This window comes from Manis pentadactyla, chromosome 11 (genome assembly GCF_030020395.1).
Source record: "Manis pentadactyla isolate mManPen7 chromosome 11, mManPen7.hap1, whole genome shotgun sequence".
Classification (NCBI taxonomy): Eukaryota; Metazoa; Chordata; class Mammalia; order Pholidota; family Manidae; genus Manis; species Manis pentadactyla.
In genome coordinates this window covers 34135048-34157496 of record NC_080029.1, presented here as the reverse complement: position 1 = coordinate 34157496, position 22449 = coordinate 34135048, and the positions used below count along the sequence as shown (strand labels likewise).

The 22449-nt window shown below is 37.7% G+C and overlaps 1 protein-coding gene across 14 annotated transcripts in view; it reads left to right on the top strand.

The window, feature by feature from the left end:
• Positions 1–22449, top strand: part of GPHN (gephyrin) — a 752379-nt gene that overhangs the window by 662171 nt on the left and 67759 nt on the right. For all 14 annotated transcript variants that reach the window (XM_036906015.2, XM_036906017.2, XM_036906020.2 and 11 more), the window contains 2 exons: positions 7662–7717; positions 21231–21350. In XM_036906015.2, the coding sequence (XP_036761910.1) occupies positions 7662–7717; positions 21231–21350 (176 nt within the window). The remainder of the gene's footprint in view (positions 1–7661; positions 7718–21230; positions 21351–22449) is intronic.

Genomic DNA, 22449 nt, shown 5'->3' with positions numbered 1-22449 from the left:
AAGCCAGACTTGTGGCTCTGTCTCTGGCCTCCACTTCTTGATCCTCAGCAACTGGAACTGCTCTAGTTGTTGCCACAGCTCCAATAGGATACTATTTGACTTCGCATCCAATTTCTCTCTGTGTTCTCCTGCCCCTATTAAATTGACCCACATATGGGTCCTTGTGACATTTACATGGCCCTTTAAATTTTTCCTCTGAGTAGTGGACTGTATTTCCTTCCATGCTCTCATTGTTTAGCCTCTCCCAAGTCACTACTGCAAGGGTTACCTCACGTAGGGGTACGTAACTGAGGGCCAAGAATGGCCACTAGGGGCCCAAAGAGGGATATGGGAGCCATTTGAAGCACCATACTTCTCATCCTCACAGTAAAAGGCTCCTCATCTGGGCCATAATTCTCTGGACAATAAATGGTGTTTTTTCATGCCCAATTGCCACAACACCTGTTGGAGCTTGGCATACATCTGCCATCTTGCTGGGGAGGATGGTAAATCACCCTGATTGGGCCATACAGTGCAAAGTGCAGCCATAAACCAGTCGAGGAGGGAGTGGTTTTCTTGGGTCTGATGTGCATTTTGTAATTGCTGCCTCGAGGCAAAATGAACTGTCTGGGAAGCCACCTTTCCCATCTCTGATCCAGACAAAACAATTCAATCCCCCACACACACATGTCCCAAAGACACAGAAGCCACGCTGATACTGATTCTGAGGGCTTCTGCCAAAACTGGAAGCCCAAATCTAGCAGCTCAGTCTGAGTATAGGGATGGAGAATAGAGTGCTCCACAACTTGAGGAGGACGCTGTACCTCTTCCAGAGGAACCCACAGTTGGTGCATCTTTCTTTTCTTGTCTACAACTGGGCAGGCTTTCAACAGAGGAGGGGTCAGTGCCTCTGGCACCACACCCCTTCGCCCTTCCCTGGCTCCTCCATTTCCAGGGCTGATAGCACCTTTCTCGGCACTCCCCCAAGTGCCTACTCTGCTACACCCTTTAGCTTTTCACAGTGCCTTGCAGCAATGCTAGCTCACTCTTTCAACAACTCTCCTACCTTCACTTCAGTACCTTACAGCTCGCATTCTCTTGCTGCCTCTTTTTGTGCTTCTCTAAGGAGTATGCCCTTCTCCTTCAGGGCCTTTGCCTCTTCCACAGTACCTTGCAGTGCCATTTCTCATTCTACAAAGAATCTTTTACCTCCTCCACAGTACCTCACAGCTCACATTCTCGCACTGCCTCTTCTTGTGCTTCTTGCAGGGGTATGTCCTACTCCTTCATGGCCTTTACCTCTTCCACAGTTCCTCGCAACAATTCCATTTCATTTTTCAACAAATCTTTTACCTCCTCCACAGCACCTCATAGCTCATGTCCTCATGCTGCCTTCTATCATATCAATGCCATTTCATTCTTCAACAAATCCACAGCACTTTGCAGCTCACATTCTTGCGCTGCCATTTCTTGTATCTCTCACAGGAGCACATTCCTCTCATCTGTAGCCTTTTTAATACTTGAGAAACAGCCAACCCATGGTTACCACTGCCTCATGGGCACTCTTTTTCTCAAGGGACCTCCTTATTATTCCAAGGGCCAACTCTACTGCCTCAACTGTCACCTCCACCTCCCCCCAGTCCTGAGGAGGGGGCCAGTCCTATAGGAGGCAAGCCACCTCAAACCACATGCCCACTGGGGGACATGTGAATGTCTCCCCATCCACAGGGATAGCCCACTGAAGCACCTCTCCCATGAGGGCAGCCTGTTCCATTCTTTGGTCTACAGTAAATCCTGCCAAGTATGCCAATTATATTGCCTGAGGGTTTCAGCCCCAGGGAATTTTATGCTATAGATTTGGTGAGTCCAAGAAATGACAACAGAAGTTTTTTGGGGTAAAAGGATTTATATCCAGCTTTATTCTCACAGGGGTAGGTTGAGCACTAGAATCACATCTGCATCCAGCAGTGTGCAGGTCCATAATCCATCTCCTTCTGCTTTCAACCAGAGCACTGGGCAGAGCTCCTTATGTAGTGACTCAGCCAATAATAGCTCATTGCCAGTGTGTGCAGAAGCAGTAGCCTAGCAGTAGGCCAATTACATCACCAAGTAGTTTAGGGTCAGGTGGGGATCCTGGCCTTAGAAACTTCTATTTCCCCACAATATATTAAAGAAATCCTTTCATTTGGGTAAATAAATTGTAAAGTTTTTTTTTTTACATCCTGATTAAAATTCACACTTATAGAAAATACAGAAAGTCAAAAAAAAAACATTTTTAAATTACCCCTATGTCACTCCCTAGCCACTATTAACAAAATATTACACTTCCTTTGAGTGGGTCAAAGTGCATAAAAAATTCAGTATAACCTTTAGATTTAGAGCTATTTCTTATTCTTCCATGTAAGTCATGTAACGGTATCTAGTTTGTCCATTTAAATTCTCTTTAGCCAGAGCTGGTTCTCCAACTTATTTGACAGCCTTTTGCCTTCTGCTATAGGACACATCAGTGAAGAAGAGGGCCTTAATATGTAGCAGTATTACTGATGTGCAGAAATAGAATTTGGAATAATTAATTGTAGTGAATTCCAAGAGCTTAAAATACCGTATTTAAGGAAATAAGATACTTTTTCCCCAGTACTAACAATAAATGGGCATTTTGTATAGGTAAAGAATATAAAATACCTTCTCACTCATCTGTCTATTCCTAGCTCCATGCTTTCCATAAGAAAAAGCAGCATATGTCAATTTAAAAAAATACACTTAAAAAATATATAAAATCTCTCTATATTTCTTGGAAATATCACAAGGAAACAAAGCAATCAGATATCCTTAAATTCTCTGTAAATTAAAAATCTTTTCAAGTAATTGAATACCAAAAAAAAAAAAAAAGGCAGCAGATTTAAAATTCCAAACAACCCACCTGATTTAATCCCTCAATGTAATTGCATCAGTATTAATCATGATGCACAAGTGTTCACTTGCCCCCACCTCAACTCTTCCTATAATACTGATTTCAGTATACACATAAATACATTACTCTGGTCCCTATCATCCAGTCTTGTTCCATGATTAGAGTAAACAAAAATCTTAATCCCTATGCCAAAGATAGTTCCTAGGACCTCTGAAAAAGTTAGTCTATCTCTATAGACTCAATTTACTCAGCCCTAACATGGAAATGATGAGACTCTTTATTACTGAAAATAAATGAATAGCTATAAAATGTTTCAAGAGGCTGAAAGAGATCTCACATATGGCTGGAAAATGAAAATGAGGGGAAAATTCTATGACAAATGGCTTGGAGCAGAACATTTTCTATACATTGCTACAATGAACAGTTATTTAAATGGTTTCAATTTTATGTCAAATGGTATAATAGAAACCTTCAACTAAACAGGTGAACAAGCCTAGAAGTGCTTTCTGGACACTAAAATAAAGAAACATGGAAGTGAGAGCAGCTCCAGGGTCTAGCATTAAATATTTTACTTATATATAATCCATTTACTATTAACATTTGGTTTATATTGCTTGTATCATTTCCGCCAAACTAAATTCTTTAGTTAGAAAACAGAAAAGAAAAGTTACTAACAAAAAGTCAGAATTATGGAGGGTGAGGAAAGCTTCTAAGCCTCTACAGAAATCCTTGGAATCCATCCATCTTTTCTAATGGCATGCTGCAGCTTAGTTTATTTCTGTCCAAGCTTCAGGTTCATTTGCCACCATACCTCCACTTCTGCCCCCACCCACCCAAGTGTATAGACTTCATTTTGAAAATGACACTTTTATTATACCTGTCTCTTTAATAGATATTTTTAAATAAATATCAGCAAGTTAGATTGATCATTATTTTTCTGCCTTTATAAGAAATAGTGAGCCTTGATATTAATATAAAATCAGAATTCCTGTTATAGTTCACTGATTTTTTATTCCTTAAGTTTTCTTTTGTCTAAATTTGCCTATATTCAGTTCAATCTGATAGTGCTCTGGTCCTCAGGGAGGGTAGTCCATGAACCAGCAGCAGCAGCTTGTTTGAAATGTAGAACATCAGGCCCCATTCCAGACCTACTGAATTAGAATCTGTATTTTGACAAGATCTCCAGGTGATTTGAATGCGTGTTAAGGATATGGACTAAGGAGAAGCAATGTTATAAGGTAAATAATAAACAAGACTCCTCTTGGTACCAAGAACCCTCTAGATGTTGGTTGACTGAGCCTTCCTTAGTCAGAAATATAGAGGCATATCTCCCAGGTGGAAACTTTCAAGAAAAGGTGAAGAACATAGCTTAATTGAGTAGGTACTCTCTTCCCCAGTCAGTGCAACTTCCCTGATTACAAATGGTCTTGCTGCTTAGCATCACTTTAGGGCTCATACAGATATTGGCCTCCTTGACACTCTTCTTCAGGCTTGCCCCACATGATCTCCAGCCACTCATGACTCATGAGTGACTTTTTGGAGCATTTGTGCAGAGCACTGATATAAGCATTTTGAGTGTATGTACATTTGCTAGTGTGCGAGAATAGGAGACTGGAGAAAGATTGAAGAGCAGAGGGTTTCAAAAAAAGAAATAAAGGATATGATCCCTACCTCTAAGAAGCTCATGATCTACATGAAGAGATCAAATAAACACTTTTATGAAATTATTTAAATTACAAAACACAATACTAGTACATACAAGTCAGTTTACAAGCTTCCCACTTAAGTATTGTGGAAATGCAAAATTCATTTTGAGTAAATTCATTATTCTTTTCACAAATAGTTACTGAGCATCAAATGATGAGCTAGGCACTGTGCTAGACAGAATAACAGCATAATCAAAGTTGTATAGAATTAATCAGAGCAGTCTTTCTAAACATTCTGAAGGTGGTGAATGTTGACTCACATTTTGAAGAAAACAATATACATGGAACAGCAGCAAATAGAAGATATTCAAAATATAGCATTTTATACTGAAAAATACTATTTATTTTTTCATTTATGCCTGCTTCTTTCTAAAAAGATTCTTAGGAGCCCCACTCATTCATTTATTGAACATTTTGAATACTTCACATATTGAATATTTATTGAATACCTAGTATGCAGCAAATTCTAGGGATTCCCCTGTGACAAATATAGAAATAATTGCAAACACATTAGAAAGTCAGAATTGGAGTTATTTCAGGAATATGCAGGGGAAAACAGAGGAACTAGGCGACTCTTGGAAGGGATGTCAGACATGACTTCATAGAGAAGATGACACTTGAGCTGAGTCTTAATTTAAAAGTTAAGACGTCTTTAATTAGAAGGCAGAGGCAAAAAAAGGACACTCCAAGCCATGGAAGTAGCATATGTTACAGAGCTGAAATATGAATCGTCTTGATCTTCTCGGGAAACTACAGTACTAGAGTGGCTGGAGTATATGTAAGGAGGACAAGAACCAGAGGCCTTTGCATGGACTGTTATTTTTAGGGGAAGATACGTGGATGGAGCATTTCCAGTTCACCTATCTCTCTCTTTCTCATGCGCATATGCACACACACACACACACATGCACACCTTTTGCCTACTTAACATTTACTCATCCTTCATATTGAAACCAGAAATCCTTTTGTCAAGGTGGCTTTCTCTGATTTTTCAGTGTATGTTCTCATAAAACCATGTTCTTTTCCTTTAGAGTGTTTTTCTTAATTGTATTTATACATTCATTAATGTGATTATTTAATTAATATCTAAATTCCCCACTATATGTATGGCTTTAAGAGTTTTGTTTTAACCACATCCATAGGAAGATACACATTAAATGCACTATACATCACAAGCCAATGATAAGCACACATATGTATAATATATACAGTACATACATATAAACAATAATAAGTTTCATGAAGTAACATTCATCCTACCATATGTAATGAAATGTATTTCTATTCTTTTTTAATTTAAAAAGTTGTTCACAAGTTGATTTTACAGCCCATCTCCTTTTATGATCCCGAGTTTGAAAAACCTTGCAACAGACTAGCACTGCGTTAGAATAGAAGCAATGTCTGGTTTTACACTCTGCTCTATCCCAGCACCTGGTATGATACTTGGGGCATAGAAGACACGCAGTAGAAATTTAGTGAATGAATGAAAGAAAGAAAAAGCTTTAAAGGGTATTATATTTTTTTAAACTGATTATCCCCATTTTTATCAACAAGAAAACTGAAGGTTCGAATACAGTAAGAAAACCATGATTTGCTTTAGAATACTATAAAAATAAGTGGTGGATAGATGAAACAACATTAGTAAAATATTGATAATTGTTGAAGCTATGACTTCTGCATCTATTTTAAATTGTTTATTTTTTTTAAGCTTTTAAAAAAAGAACCCATGAAAGGAGCATAAGAATAGCATTGCAGGAAAACTATTCTCATTTTTCAAGTGAGCACTGAAAATACAATAGGATTAAAAAAAGCCCAAGGCTGAGATAATGTCTATAAAAAGCACAAGGTATAGTATCTAGTACATAGAAGAGACCCAATGTTATTTTTTCTCTTTCTCCACATCCAGTTAACCAAAGCCATCTATGAAATAAAAGTGACTCATTATAAGCAGTATTGTATATAAGCCTTTAGAAAAACACTAAAATAAATAAACAGTGAATTTCATGTCCTTTTTAAAGAGGAAAATACTTTTATTATTCATCAGGATGTTTGCAAATATTCATATAGAAAGTGTTATTGTGTATGTATCCCAACCTCTTGCTATATGCAGGTGACAGGGAGGTAATGGTCATGACCATAAAACTCATTAAATAGGCATTGCCTTGCCCTTCATATTGGTCTGAAATCCTCATCATATATGAAAAGAATGCTTATGAATGTATTTATCTCCAGAAATATTTTTTCATCCAGCCACATTGTATGTAGGAAAAAAAAATTGATAAGTTTTTCCATCTCAGTTGTGAAAGTGCTTCTTTTAATTTAAAAATAAGTTATCAGTGAAAAATGTGATGTAGTCCTCCCTAAGTAATCGGATTCAGAAACAGCATTTTTGCCCACTATTAAAAAAAAGAAAAACTGGAAATTAAGAGACTGGGTTTTAGGCCTAGTTCTATACTAACCATCATAACTTGTTCAAGGTACTTAACCTTTCGTATCTGAGTTCCTTCATTCTGTAACTCAGTTCCATCAAATGTCAAATGAAGAAAAGTTCTTCCTACTTAATTGGGTTATTATGAAGATCAGACTGGGTAGTACATGAGAAAATTGTATGAAAAATTAAAAACTTTATAGAAAAATGAAAAAATGTGGATATATATAATGCTATATGTATATACAATGCTATGTGTATGTATAAGTGTACACACACACATATCATACATATATACCCAAGGATAAGGTGGTATTTATTTAGGAGGATAGGCTAAAAGAATTTCCTATTTAAAAAGTACAAGTGTGAAAATTATAGAGCAACAGAAAGACCATCTTAGTGACAACAAGAAAGGGCACAATTAGGACCACTTTATTGGTATTTGTGAGTTGTAGATACCAAAGATCAAACCAGTAGTAACAAAGCCATTGTCTGGTCTAAGAGATTAGAAAAGTATTCTACTTTCCTGAAGCCTTATATGATTATTTGAATCAAATTTTAGAATCCCAGCATTAGGTTCTTACTTCTTGCTATAGGCCCATTCTAATATTTGTTGTTGGTTCTGTTCATCTCACAGCTGCTGATGGCCCAGGAGACCGTTTCATCATTGGGGAATCCCAAGCTGGTGAACAGGTGAGAGTCATAGGCTGGAAAGGCTCTAAAGATGTCAATATTACAGACTTTCAGCATCTAATTCGAACTTTCTACCATCATTTTAACAGAAATCTATAGAGGGATTGGACAGTTTATCAAAGAGATTAAAGGATGGTTTCTGTAAGAAAGAAACAAAAAAATTATTTCTTAACTGAAAGAAGCTGCATCTATTAATATATGGCATGGTGTTGTTGTTGGCATGTGTCACAAACATGCTCCACAAAAGCATTTTTCAGCCCTGTAAGTGAATAATTCTTTCATCCTGTATAAACAATAATGTTCTGAATAGAACTATAGTTGCTAAGTGGTCTTCTCAGACTTTTCCCCATTTGTATTACAAAAAGGGAAATTTAGAAACAGCAGATTATTTAACCTCTCTCTAGCTAATCATTTAGATTAATTTTTCTCATTAGGAAGCCAGCCAAGGAACAGGTACACATATTAGAAGTACAACAGAAGTCCTCTTACTTAGTGCTTTTGAGACCAGTAATTGGCCATTTAATTATAAATAAGTTAAAGTGGGGAATTATTTCATATTTTTAAAATAAATTTAATTTAAAGAAGTGAACACTTATTTGTCAGTAATTTGATGGAGAGCTGAGGCTTTTCTTTTAATAAATAACCTGCTATTTTAATTTCTATCTGGTCTTTCTTACATAAATCATACCCAAAAGACTCTATATGTAATTTCCAGTTTTGGTTTCTCTAAATTAAAAAGAAATTTAAGGACATTTACAAAGCCATCTAAGTATAAAATCCTTGCAGATTTTTATTATATTTTTATAATTTTTTACAGTTGCTTCACCACACCTAATTTGACAGTGGTTCTTTTTAGTAGCATTTTTAATTAAGTTTTTCCAGAAGTTTAACTTAATTTTTATAGAAAAAATAACTTCTTTCACACTCATATGTCTTTGGTTTATGTAATATTTATTTAAATTACATAATTCAGTAGCAACTATTGCCACAAACTGGGACAAACAAGTTTGGAAACAAACTTAATTAAACCTAAAGCAGTAGTTTACAAGTATGTAAGAGAAGAGTCTAGCAGCTTCAAACTTTTATGTGCTGTGGGCAATATTATGTTTAAAAGAAAATAAACAGCATATATTAACCCAGTGAGTTTTGAAAGTTGGTTAAGAGAGCTCCTACCTTATTAAACCAAACTAAGACTAAGACACTTTTCTCTTCTGCTACTACCAAGCCCTTGTAAGCATTATGTTTAAAATAAGGGCAGAAATGAACGAACGAATGAATGAATGAATGAGGCAGCTTGGCAAAAACTATGTCCCATGCCTTTTCTTCCTTGTTTTAGTATGTACTCCCATATGTACTGAAAATAGAGAGAGGTTAAGGAAGGTTACAGAAGGATGTATGAATGGTGGTGATCCTAATTCTTTTACCTCTACATCCAAGCATTGAGGAGACCTGCTGTGAACAAGTCTCTGAAGCTAACTAAGCCTGGCATTATAGCAACCAAATCCTTGTCCATGCTGTACACAGGCTTGTTTATGTCCCCACAACTCTTTTCTTGACAAAAAGAACAGCGAGGGTAGGTCCCCTTTTTATAAATTTTGCATTGTGACCTCATGGTTTATTTGACCTCTTGGTATACATTTCCATCAACAGTGGACATCTGAAGCATTCATTTTTATAACAAAGCCACAAAATATCAACTATTCATTAAGTGCTTTCCTGATCTGCAATTGAGTCTATCCAACATTTATCAAACATACCTACTGCGTGTACCAGGCACTGTGCTAGGTTCTAGGGATGTAAAATAGTTTAAGACATGACTGCTAATCATAAGGAGTTTATATCTAGTGGAGAAAACTGAATATAAATAACTAAATATAATACAATGTATTAAATATTGAACTAATGCTATCAGTCATATATCATGGAGCACAATAGAGATATTATCATTTCATACTAGGAAGATCAGGGAAAGGACATTGCAGCTGGGCCTGAGAGAGTTTTACAAAAACAGAAATGAGAAAAGAACATTCCAGACAAAGAAAACAGTATAAATCAAAACCCAAAGGTGTTTTTAAAATTGCATTGCATACTTAGGGAACAGCAAATAGTTTGTGGCAGTCACAGCCTACAATACATAGGGATAGGTAGCAGATTGATAACGGCCTTGTGGACTTCTTAAATTTTATTTATTAGTTCAGACTTCCAACTATACTAAAAACTAGAAGCATAAGAAAAGTTATGAAACTTAAAAGTTTCTAACTTCTCATAAATTCTCATAAAAAAATTTGATGGGGAAAAAGATCGAAGCTGTATAAGAAAATTGGTTTTTTTTTTCAAATTACCTGTGATGTCCTTTATCTATAACTGATGTGTCATATAGTCTTTACAGTAATCTCAGAGGTCTTGCAAGAATCAAATTGCTCACTTACTGAAAGTACACACATTGGGGTGTCATTTCATACACTGAGACAGTGATTTACAAAATGGTTTCTTGGTATACCAAAGTACTTGACCTTAAATCACTTATGTTTGGTCCTATTGGTTAGCACTGGATACTTTCAAAGAAAATATTATATAAGTATAAAGTGCTATCACTGGACAAACTCAAAAAACCTAACTCAATACTGCTGTTAAAGAAAAGAAATCAAAATTTTAACAATTTTTACTTTATATTAAGTGTACAAGGTATACAACAAAAATAAAAAAGAACTAGTTACTAATCTTAATCTATAGGAAGTACTTGACACATTGTTAAAGTGTTTTATTTGATTCAGTTACAGTTTATATGCCTATTCTGACTGGATATGTAAATATCTTTATATATCCAATGATCTATTTTACATTGGATTTCATGGAAGTGAGCTGGTAAGGATCCTTCACCTACCACTTAGAATTACTGATCTTGGAGAGGAGCCACATTTTTTATTTAATAACCACACAAAAACATTTCTTAAGAGTTGGTTTAAGCCAAGAAATAGAGAAAATTATAGGTACAACCACAATAAAATTTAAACTTACAGGATATTGTACATTGAACCCAACTAAACTGAGGCAGGGCTTCAGGCTAACACACTGCAGGTTAAGAAGCAGTTAACCTGAATCTTACTTTAGGATTCCTTTTCTGCCTTAGCCAAAAAGATACTTTCAGCAAAAGAAGGATCTCTTTAGGCCTGTAGTAAATATCTTTGTCCCACAGGCTCAGAAGATAGTTTTGGCATTAGCACCTTTACTAAAAAACACATATATCATAACAAAACTTTAATGCTTTCCATCAAAACTCACTATACTGAAAAATGGTCACATGTAATAGATTAAGAGATATCCCAGACAATTAGTATCTGGGGTTGAAAAAAAAATTAATACATTGGGCCCTAAACTTTTCATTTCAAATCTTATGTATTATCTTGGTAGAAAATTGCATTAAAATGTAACTTCTTATAAGCCCTGAATGTCTTTTATTCAGATAACACAATAAGAGGATATAAGGTACATAGCTCAATGCCAGATCTTCCCAAGAATCTCTTTCTCCAATGACTGTGGGAGAAAAGCAGGGAGAATACTGGAATTGTAAGCCAAAAAGGATTGCATCCTTCCTGTAGTTGTGATAATGAGATCATACAAGTTCATTCAATCATTCCAGAGATATTTATTGACTACCAGTTTGTGCCAGACACTTTCTAGGCTTTGGGATGATAGAGCAATAAATAAGTCTGGAAAAAGGGCAATCAAAGAAGGGACTATACCCAAGATTAGACAGGGTTAAGGGGAACTAACAAAGAAATGTGAAGTACCCTCGTGCCAACAATGAGACTACATTACCACCTCTAAGTCTGAGGGGCCAAAGGGAAAGGGTGGTACCTGGACCTTGGGAAATTCATAGCTATGCAAGAGGGCCACCCAATAGGAGCTGTGGTCCTCAGTGTAAAGATGACATAGCTATGACCAAACTGCAGCCCAGCAGGGAAAGAGCAAGGGAAATTAGAGCCCTGCTTTACTGTTCTGTCTCTCCTGCCCTCTAATCCCTGGCTGCTCCCCTCCCCCAACCCCCAACTGGCTAAGCCTAACCAGAATCTAGTGATGGGAACCTTGTTGAAATAGTCCATAGTCAGCCTTCTGGGCCACAGCACAGGATAGAGAATGATGTGATCTGGAGAGGCAAACAGAAAATAAAACATTCCTGCCTTTGTAGGACTGATATTCAAGGATATAATAAAGCACCTAATACTGTACCTAGCACAGATTAAGGAATCAATAATATTAACTATTGTTGGTATTGTTTGCAGCAGTAGTATTACCAAAGAAGCTTTGAAAGGCTGTCCTAAGAAATAAATTTCTAGTTTTACTTTGTTGGATATCCAGTGGATGGGCATTTTTACTTAACCATTCTCTAAATTTTTTTTTTAATGTGGCAAAAAATGTGTAACATAAAATGTACCATCTTAACCATGTTTAAGTATAGAGTTCAGTAGTGTTAAGTATATTCTAATTGTTGTGACAAAAGATTTTTAATACTTTAAAGCAGATATCTTTGGAAAGATATCTTTTTTTTAATTGGGAAATACTATCTCAGAATTTTCTTACAGGGAATGTTCAAACCATTCCTTTTCCTAAGTCTGACCTAAATCATGGCCCATGACAACTAACTCTTCTGAGTTTAGATCAAGCCTGTCAGATGAATCTTACAGAAATATGCTTTTCCCTATGCTGAGAAAAGTTTCCAGGACAGGTCCTGTGGCCCAGTGTCCTAGACCACTCATATGAAGGCTCAGACAATGCAAATCTGAGATACAATGTTTGATCCAGATCATTATGAACACTGGAATCATTTTTGAATTATTATATTACATTTGCTAGACTTTAAATATTGAAAAGTGAACTAATATGTTTTTAAAAGATTTTCAAGAGCAAACTGGCTTGTTTTTATTTTATTTTTTTTTTTTTAGATAATTATTTTTTATTGAAGGGTAGTTGACCCACAGTATTACATTACATTAGTTTCAAGTGTACAACACAGTGATAAAACATTTATATACATAATTCTAGGTTCAAGCTATCACCCTACCAAGCTGTTACAATATCTTGACTATATTCCTTATGGTATACATTACATCCCGGTTACTTATTTATTTTACCATTGGAAGTCTGTCCTTTTTTTTTTTTTTGTGAGGGCATCTCTCATATTTATTGATCAAATAGTTGTTAACGACAATAAAATTCTGTATAGGGGAGTCAATGCTCAATGCACAATCATTAATCCACCCCAAGCCTAATTTTGGTCAGTCTCCAATCTTCTGAGGCAGAACAAGTTCTTACATGGAGAACAAATTCTTACATAATGAATAAGTTACATAGTGAACAGTACAAGGGCAGTCATCACAGAAACTTTCGGTTTTGCTCATGCATTATGAACTATAAACAGTCAGTTCAAATATGAATACTCATTTGATTTTTATACTTGATTTATATGTGGATACCACATTTCTCTCTTTATTATTATTATTTTTAATAAAATGCTGAAGTGGTAGGTAGATACAAGATAAAGGTAGAAAACATAGTTTAGTGTTGTAAGAGAGCAAATGTAGATGATCAGGTGTGTGCCTGTAGACTATGTGTTAATCCAAGCTAGACCAGGGCAATAAAACATCCACGTATGCAGAAGATTTCTCTCAGAACGGGGGGGTGAGGTTCTAAGCCTCACCTCTGTTGATCCCCAATTTCTCACCTGATGACCCCCCTGGGACTGTGCCTGTCTTAGGTTGTTCCTCCCTTGAGGAATCTTACCCGTCTCTGGCTAACCAGTCATCTTCCGGGGCCATACAGGGAAATGTAAAGTTGGTAAGTGAGAGAGAAGCCTTATTGTTTGAAATGGTTAGCTTTTTATTTCTTTGCATATTTATGCCCTGTGGCTTCTATGCCCAGCATTTGTCTTGAGGTATCTTTACCACTTGGAAGAATTATGATACTTGGTAAATTTGATATGAGGCACAAATTCTATTTAAGGGTTGTAATTAGGAAGGAAGAAGAAAAGCTATAGAAGTAGCAGGTGGAAGAAAACATGGGAAGATTGATTATTTCTTTGACATATCTTCCTGTAGAGTAACTTCAGCATGTATAGGTTTTAAGCTACTACTTAAATTGCGCACACACATTAACATAATAGGAGTATAGTTACATAACCAAAGCATATCTGTAATTACCAGCCATCTCCAGTGAAACCAAGAAAACCAGTTAGGCACCTTAGGCATTTGTGAAAACTTATCTACGATATGGTGGATATTGTCCAACTGAACCTGAACAGTCTTAGAGAAATCAGACAAATTAAAACAACCCATTCCTGGGGAATGTTCACATCCCTTATGTTCTTTTAACAGTAAATAGTCTGTAGTTGTAAGATTTTGGAGCGCTACAATTTGCACTTCTCCTAGTTCTTGGTTGAGTTCCAACAGTATAGATCCAGTCAAATTTGTTGTTTTACTGTATGCACAGGCCAGCTTAGATATCTCCTTCATTCCCATGGCAAGTCCAGGAGCTGGTGGGATGAGTGCATCTACAGCTGTAGCAGTGCGTGGATCTTTGTTGGGGTTTTTTGATGATCATCTTCTGGCATGAGTCTTCCAGAGAGTGCTGATGTTGGAAGTTCTCTTTCATATCGTATCTTAGTTCATTTTCGGGGTAGCCCAATTAGGCTTTGATCTTCTGTATAAATGCAAACAGACCCTTTGCCTACACTTTTATATGCCCTTTATACCCTTGTGTAGAACTCATTGGAGGATACCACACAGGAACTGCCCTTTTTGTTTTGTTTTGTTTTGTTTTGTTTTTGGTATCACTAATCTACACTTACATGACGAATATTAGGTTTACTAGGCTCTCCCCTATACCTGGTCTCCCCTATAAACCCCTTTACAGTCACTGTCCATCAGCATAGCAAAATGTTGTAGAATCACTACTTGCCTTCTCTGTGTTGTACAGCCCTCCCTTTTCTCCTACTCCCCCATGCATGTTAATCTTAATACGCCCCTATTTCTCCCCCCCCCTTATCCCTCCCTACCCACCCATCCTCCCCAGTCCCTTTCCCTTTGGTACCTGTTAGTCCATTCTTGAGTTCTGTGATTCTGCTGCTGTTTTGTTCCTTCAGTTTTTCCTTTGTTCTTATATTCCACAGATATGTGAAATCATTTGGTATTTCTCTTTCTCCGCTTGGCTTGTTTCACTGAGCATAATACCCTCCAGCTCCATCCATGTTGCTGCAAATGATTGGATTTGCCCTTTTCTTATGGCTGAGTAGTATTCCATTGTGTATATGTACCACATCTTCTTTATCCATTCATCTATCGATGGACATTTAGGTTGCTTCCAATTCTTCGCTATTGTAAATAGTGCTGCGATAAACATAGGGGTGCCCTGATCTTTCTCATACTTGATTGCTGCATTCTTAGGGTAAATTCCTAGGAGTGCAATTCCTGGGTCAAATGGTAAGTCTGTTTTGAGCATTTTGATGTACCTCCATACCGCTTTCCACAATGGTTGAACAAGTTTACATTCCCACCAGCAGTGTAGGAGGGTTCCCCTTTCTCCACAGCCTCGCCAACATTTGTTGTTGCTTGTCTTTTGGATGGCAGCCATCCTTACTGGTGTGAGGTGATACCTCATTGTAGTTTTAATTTGCATTTCTCTGATAATTAGCGATGTGGAGCATCTTTTCATGTGTCTGTTGGCCATCTGTATTTCTTTTTTGGAGAACTGTCTGTTCAGTTCCTCTGCCCATTTTTTAATTGGGTTATTTGTTTTTTGTTTGTTGAGGCGTGTGAGCTCTTTATATATTCTGGACGTCAAGCCTTTATCGGATGTGTCATTTTCAAATATATTCTCCCATACTGTAGGGATCCTTTTTGTTCTATTGATGGTGTCTTTTGCTGTACAGAAGCTTTTCAGCTTAATATACTCCCACTTACTCATTTTTGCTGTTGTTTTCCTTGCCCGGGGAGATATGTTCAAGAAGAGGTCACTCATGTTTATGTCTAAGAGGTTTTTGCCTATGTTTTCTTCCAAGAGTTTAATGGTTTCGTGACTTACATTCAGGTCTTTGATCCATTTTGAGTTTACTTTTGTATATGGGGTTAGACAATGGTCCAGTTTCATTCTCCTACATGTAGCTGTCCAGTTTTGCCAGCACCATCTGTTGAAGAGACTGTCATTTTGCCATTGTATGTCCATGGCTCCTTTATCAAATATTAATTGACCATATATGTCTGGGTTAATGTCTGGATTCTCTAGTCTGTTCCATTGGTCTGTGGCTCTGCTCTTGTGCCAGTACCAAATTGTCTTGATTACTATGGCTTTATAGTAGAGCTTGAAGTTGGGGAGTGAGATCCCCCCTACTTTATTCTTCTTTCTCAGGATTGCTTTGGCTATTCGGGATCTTTGGTGTTTCCATATGAATTTTTGAATTATTTGTTCCAGTTCATTGAAGAATGTTGCTGATAGTTTCATAGGGATTGCATCAAATCTGTATATTGCTTTGGGCAGGATGGCCATTTTGACAATATTAATTCTTCCTAGCCACGAGCATGGGATGAGTTTCCATCTGTTAGTGTCCCCTTTAATTTCTCTTAAGAGTGACTTGTAGTTTTCAGAGTATAAGTCTTTCACTTCTTTGGTTAGGTTTATTCCTAGGTATTTTTTTTTTTTGATGCAATTGTGAATGGAGTTGTTTTCCTGATTTCTCTTTCTGTTGGTTCATTGTTAGTATATAGGAAAGCCACAGATTTCTGTGTGTTGATTTTGTATCCTGCAACTTTGCTGTATTCCGATATCAGTTCTAGTAGTTTTGGGGTGGAGTCTTTAGGGTTTTTTATGTACAGTATCATGTCATCTGCAAATAGTGACAGTTTCATTTCTTCTTTACCAATCTGGATTCCTTGTATTTCTTTGTTTTGCCTGATTGCCGTGGCTAGGACCTCCAGTACTATGTTAAATAACAGTGGAGAGAGTGGGCATCTCTGTCTAGTTCCCGATCTCAGAGGAAATGCTTTCAGCTTCTCGCTGTTCAATATAATGTTGGCTGTGGGTTTATCATAGATGGCCTTTATTATGTTGAGGTACTTGCCCTCTATTCCCATTTTGCTGAGAGTTTTTATCATGAATGGATGTTGAACTTTGTCGAATGCTTTTTCAGCATCTATGGAGATGATCATGTGGTTTTTGTCTTTCTTTTTGTTGATGTGGTGAATGATGTTGATGGACTTTCGAATGTTGTACCATCCTTGCATCCCTGGGATGAATCCCTCTTGGTCATGGTGTATGATCCTTTTGATGTATTTTTGAATTCGGTTTGCTAATATTTTGTTGAGTATTTTTGCATCTACATTCATCAGGGATATTGGTCTGTAGTTTTCTTTTTTGGTGGGGTCTTTGCCTGGTTTTGGTATTAGGGTGATGTTAGCTTCATCGAATGAATTTGGGAGTATCACCTCCTCCTCTATTTTTTGGAAAACTTTAAGGAGAATGGGTATTATGTCTTCTCTGTATGTCTGATAAAATTCCGAGGTAAATCCATCTGGCCCGGGGGTTTTGTTCTTTGGTAGTTTTTTTATTACCGCTTCAATTTCGTTGCTGGTAATTGGTCTGTTTAGATTTTCTGTTTCTTCCTGGGTCAATCTTGGAAGGTTGTATTTTTCTAGGAAGTTGTCCATTTCTCCTAGGTTTCCCAGCTTGTTAGCATATAGGTTTTCATAGTATTCTCTAATAATTCTTTGTATTTCTGTGGGGTCCGTCATGATTTTTCCTTTCTCGTTTCTGATACTGTTGATTTGTGTTGACTCTCTTTTCTTCTTAATAAATCTGGCTAGAGGCTTATCTATTTTGTTTATTTCCTCGAAGAACCAGCTCTTGGTTTCATTGATTTTTGCTATTGTTTTATTCTTCTCAATTTTATTTATTTCTTCTCTGATCTTTATTATGTCCCTCCTTCTGCTGACCTTAGGCCTCATCTGTTCTTCTTTTTCCAATTTCGATAATTGTGACATTAGACCATTCATTTGGGATTGCTCTTCCTTTTTTAAATATGCTTGGATTGCTATATACTTTCCTCTTAAGACTGCTTTTGCTGTGTCCCACAGAAGTTGGGGCTTAGTGTTGTTGTTGTCATTTGTTTCCATATATTGCTGGATCTCCATTTTGATTTGGTCATTGATCCATTGATTATTTAGGAGCGTGTTGTTAAGCCTCCATGTGTTTGTGAGCCTCTTTGCTTTCTTTGTACAGTTTATTTCTAGTTTTATGCCTTTGTGGTCTGAAAAGTTGGTTGGTAGGATTTCAATCTTTTGGAATTTTCTGAGGCTCTTTTTGTGGCCTAGTATGTCGTCTATTCGGGAGAATGTTCCATGTGCACTTGAGAAGAATGTATATCCTGTTGCTTTTGGATGTAGAGTTCTATAGATGTCTATTAGGTCCATCTGCTCTACTGTGTTGTTCAGTGCTTCCGTGTCCTTACTTATTTTCTGCCCAGTGGATCTATCCTTTGGGGTGAGTGGTGTGTTGAAGTCTCCTAGAATGAATGTATTGCAGTCTATATCCCCCTTTAGTTCTGTTAGTATTTGTTTCACATATGCTGGTGCTCCTGTGTTGGGTGCATATATATTTAGAATGGTTATATCCTCTTGTTTGACTGAGCCCTTTATCATTATGTAGTGTCCTTCTCTATCGCTTGTTACTTTCTTTGTTTTGAAGTCTATTTTGTCTGATATTAGTACTGCAACCCCTGCTTTCTTCTCACTGTTGTTTGCTTGAAATATGTTTTTCCATCCCTTGACTTTTAGTCTGTACATGTCTTTGGGTTTGAGGTGAGTTTCTTGTAAGCAGCATATAGATGGTTCTTGCTTTTTTATCCATTCTGTTACTCTGTGTCTTTTGATTGGTGCATTCAATCCATTAACATTTAGGGTGACTATTGAAAGATATGTACTTATTGCCATTGCAGGCTTTAAATTCGTGGTTACCAAAGGTTCAAGGTTAGCCTCTTTAGTATCTTACTGCCTAACTTAGCTCGCTTATTGAGCTGTTATATACACTGTCTGGAGATTCTTTTCTTCTCTCCCTTCTTGTTTATCCTCCTCAATTCTTCATATGTTGGGTGTTTTGTGCTGTGCTCTTTCTAGGAGTGCTCCCATCTAGAGCAGTCCCTGTAAGATGTTCTGTAGAAGTGGTTTGTGGAAAGCAAATTCCCTCAGCTTTTGTTTGTCTGGGAATTGTTTAATCCCACCGTCATATTTGAATGATAGTCGTGCTGGATACAGTATCCTTGGTTCAAGGCCCTTCTGTTTCATTGTATTAAATATATCATGCCATTCTCTTCTGGCCTGCAGGGTTTCTGTTGAGAAATCTGATGTTAGCCTGATGGGTTTTCCTTTATAGGTGACCTTTTTCTCTCTAGCTGGCTTTAAAACTCTTTCCTTGTCCTTGATCTTTGCCATTTTAATCATTATGTGTCTTGATGTTGTCGTCCTTGGATCCTTTCTGTTGGGGGTTCTGTGTATTTCCGTGGTCTGTTCGATTATTTCCTCCCCCAGTTTGGGGAAGTTTTCAGCAATTATTTCTTCTAAGATACTTTCCATCTCTTTTCCTCTCTCTTCTTCTTCTGGGACCCCTATAATACGGATATTGTTCCTTTTGGATTGGTCACACAGTTCTCTTAATATTGTTTCATTCCTAGAGATCCTTTTGTCTCTCTCTATGTCAGCTTCTATGCGTTCCTGTTCTCTGATTTCAATTCCATCAATGGCCTCTTGCATTCTATCCATTCTGCTTATAAACCCTTCCAGAGTTTGTTTCATTTCTGCGATCTCCTTTCTGGCATCTGTGATCTCCCTCCGGACTTCATCCCATTTCGCTTGCGTATTTCTCTGCATCTCTGTCAGCATGTTTATAATTCTTATTTTGAATTCTTTTTCAGGAAGACTGGTTAGGTCTGTCTCCTTCTCTGGTGTTGTCTCTGTGGTCTTTGTCTGCCTGTAGCTTTGCCTTTTCTTGGTGATAGGAATAGTTTGCAGAGCTGGGACGAGTGACGGCTGGAAGGACTTCTTTCTTGTTGGTTTTTGGCCCTCCTCTCCTGGGAGAACACCGACCTCTAGTGGCTTGTGCTGCGCAGCTGCGCGCAGACAGGGTTTCTGCTTCCTGCCCGGCTGCTATGGAGTTAATCTCCGCTGTTGCTGTGGGCGTGGCCTGGCTCGGGCAGCTACTCCAAAGTGGTGGAGTCGCGTTGGAGCAGGAGCGGCTGGGAGGCTATTTATCTCCGTAAGGGGCCTCCCTGCTCCCTGCAGCCCAGGGGTTAGGGTGCTCAGAGATCCCCGGTTTCCCTACCTCTGGATTAAGTGTCCCGCCCTGCCCCTTTAAGACTTCCAAAAAGCACCCGCCAAAACAAAACAACGACCACCAAAAAAAAAAAAAAAAAAGAAAAAAAATTTTTAATTTAAAAAAAAAAAAAATTTCTTAATTAAAAAAAAAAGGTGGTCGCTTGTTTTTCTTTATTCTCCGGTGCCAGCCTCAGGCCTCTGCTCACCGGTCTTGCTGCCCTGTTTCCCTAGTATTGGGGTCCCTATCCCTTTAAGACTTCCAAAAAGCGCTCGCCAAAACAAAACAGCAAAAAAGCAAAAAAAAGAAAATGGTCGCACGCTTTTCTTATGTCCTCCGACACCCGGCCTCCAGTGCCCGCTCACTGTTCTTGCTGCCCTGTTTTCCTAGTATCAAGGGCCCTGCACTCTGGCCCGGATGGCTGGGGCTGGGTGCTCGGCAGCCCTGGGCTCCGTTTCCCTCCTGCTCTGCCTATTCTTCTCCCGCGGGGAGCTGGGGGGAGGGGCGCTCGGCTCCCGCTGGGCCGGGGCTTGTATCTTTACCCCCTTCACGAGGCGCTGGGTTCTCTCAGGTGCGGATGTGGTCTGGATATTGTCCTGTGTCCTCTGGTCTTTATTCTAGGAAGGGTTGTCTTTGTTATATTTTCATAGATATATGTTGTTTTGGGAGGAGATTTCCGCTGCTCTACTCACGCCACCATCTTCCGCCCCTTCTGGCTTGTTTTTATTTAACCAAAAAGTTTTGTTAATAAAATACCGTATTTCTCGAATATCAGAACTTAAGTAAATGACCAACATGCCGGTTTTTCATAACTGACTTTCATAAAATCATATTGCATGGTATTTTTTTCTCTTAAAGACACTCAAATCACTTTCCATATAAGTATTAAGAAAATTCATGTTGGATGAGACACAGTAGTAGCAAACACAAGTGGCAGTTCTTCAAAAGGATAACAGGGCACCAAGTATATCTAACGGTCATACCTGAAGATAAAGTCTCTTTGGTATAAGTGCACCTGTTCATGGGTAGCTTCTATTACATTGGCATAAAATGAGTAAGACTGTAGACTCTTATGACTTGTTTCTAAAAATGTTTACATCTCCTAATTTTTCTTTGCAGCAGCAAAGTAAATCAACCTTTTTTTACATGCTTGTATTTCCAGCCAACTCAGACTGTAATGCCGGGACAAGTCATGCGGGTCACAACAGGTGCTCCAATCCCCTGCGGTGCTGATGCAGTGGTACAGGTGGAAGACACGGAGCTTATCAGGGAATCTGATGATGTACGTCATCCCCAGGTCTTACCACTCTATCCCCATGGCAATGTGATGAGTCATGTCCATTTCCTGCAGTGTTTCTGAGATTAACCCAGTTTTTTGGGTTATGTTACATTCTTACATTGTAGTCTATGGGCCTCCAGCAAAAAAGCAGTTGCCTGAGGCTTGAAAATCTTTTGTTATAGGAGACATTTTTATGGTCACTGTGATAATAGCAGAATTTGGACCATATTTGGCCCAAGAAATTTCACATTCAAAAAGGAAAGAAACTATCTCAAGATAGAAGGACAGAGATATTAACTGTTGACATGCTTTCTAGCTGAGAAATTTGTTCTTCAAGAGTAGCTTTTGATAAAATTTGAAGGAGAATTTAATTAAAAAGAATTTAGCAAAGAACACTTGGGCATGTTCTTGAATATTACACTAAGCCAAACACTTGAACCAAATGATGCTTTCAGCTCTAGTTTTCTATAATTCAGGAAAATCTGTGCCTTCAAATAACAACCTGGAAATTATTGAAACCAGAGGATCAGCCACTAAAAAAAATTAGTTTCCACTGAGATTTTAATGACTGGCTATCTTGTTTTGCAGAGAAGTTTTAAGATATCTTGTATTTTAAAAGCAGGAATTAAAAATGAAGTTCTCCTGGGCTGGGTATATAGTAAAATTTAGCCATGATAAGAGACAGCCACTTTTCTCAATCTGGGGGTTTTATTTTTAATCACCTTCCCACATGTAAAGCTTATAAAATTCAACTCTTGGCATATAAATCACATTGCCTGCTCTTAAAACTGTCCAACAGATTTATTCACATCAGGGAGCCAGCAGAGCATTGAAATCAGAACACATGCATCCACAGATTTCCAGATGACAAGACACAGTTCTAGTGTCACAATATTATTCACAGTGCATAAATGTAAAATGGATGATCACGGCTAATTTACAGAAATCTACTACCAGGCAAATGATAAGTCCTTTATTGAAATTTCTGCAGATATTTGGGAAACTTCACATAGTACTGAACCCATGATTCTTGGTAACAGAAGACATAGCTTATCACCATATTCACTGTACCTACTAGGGTAACCATATATATATATATAGT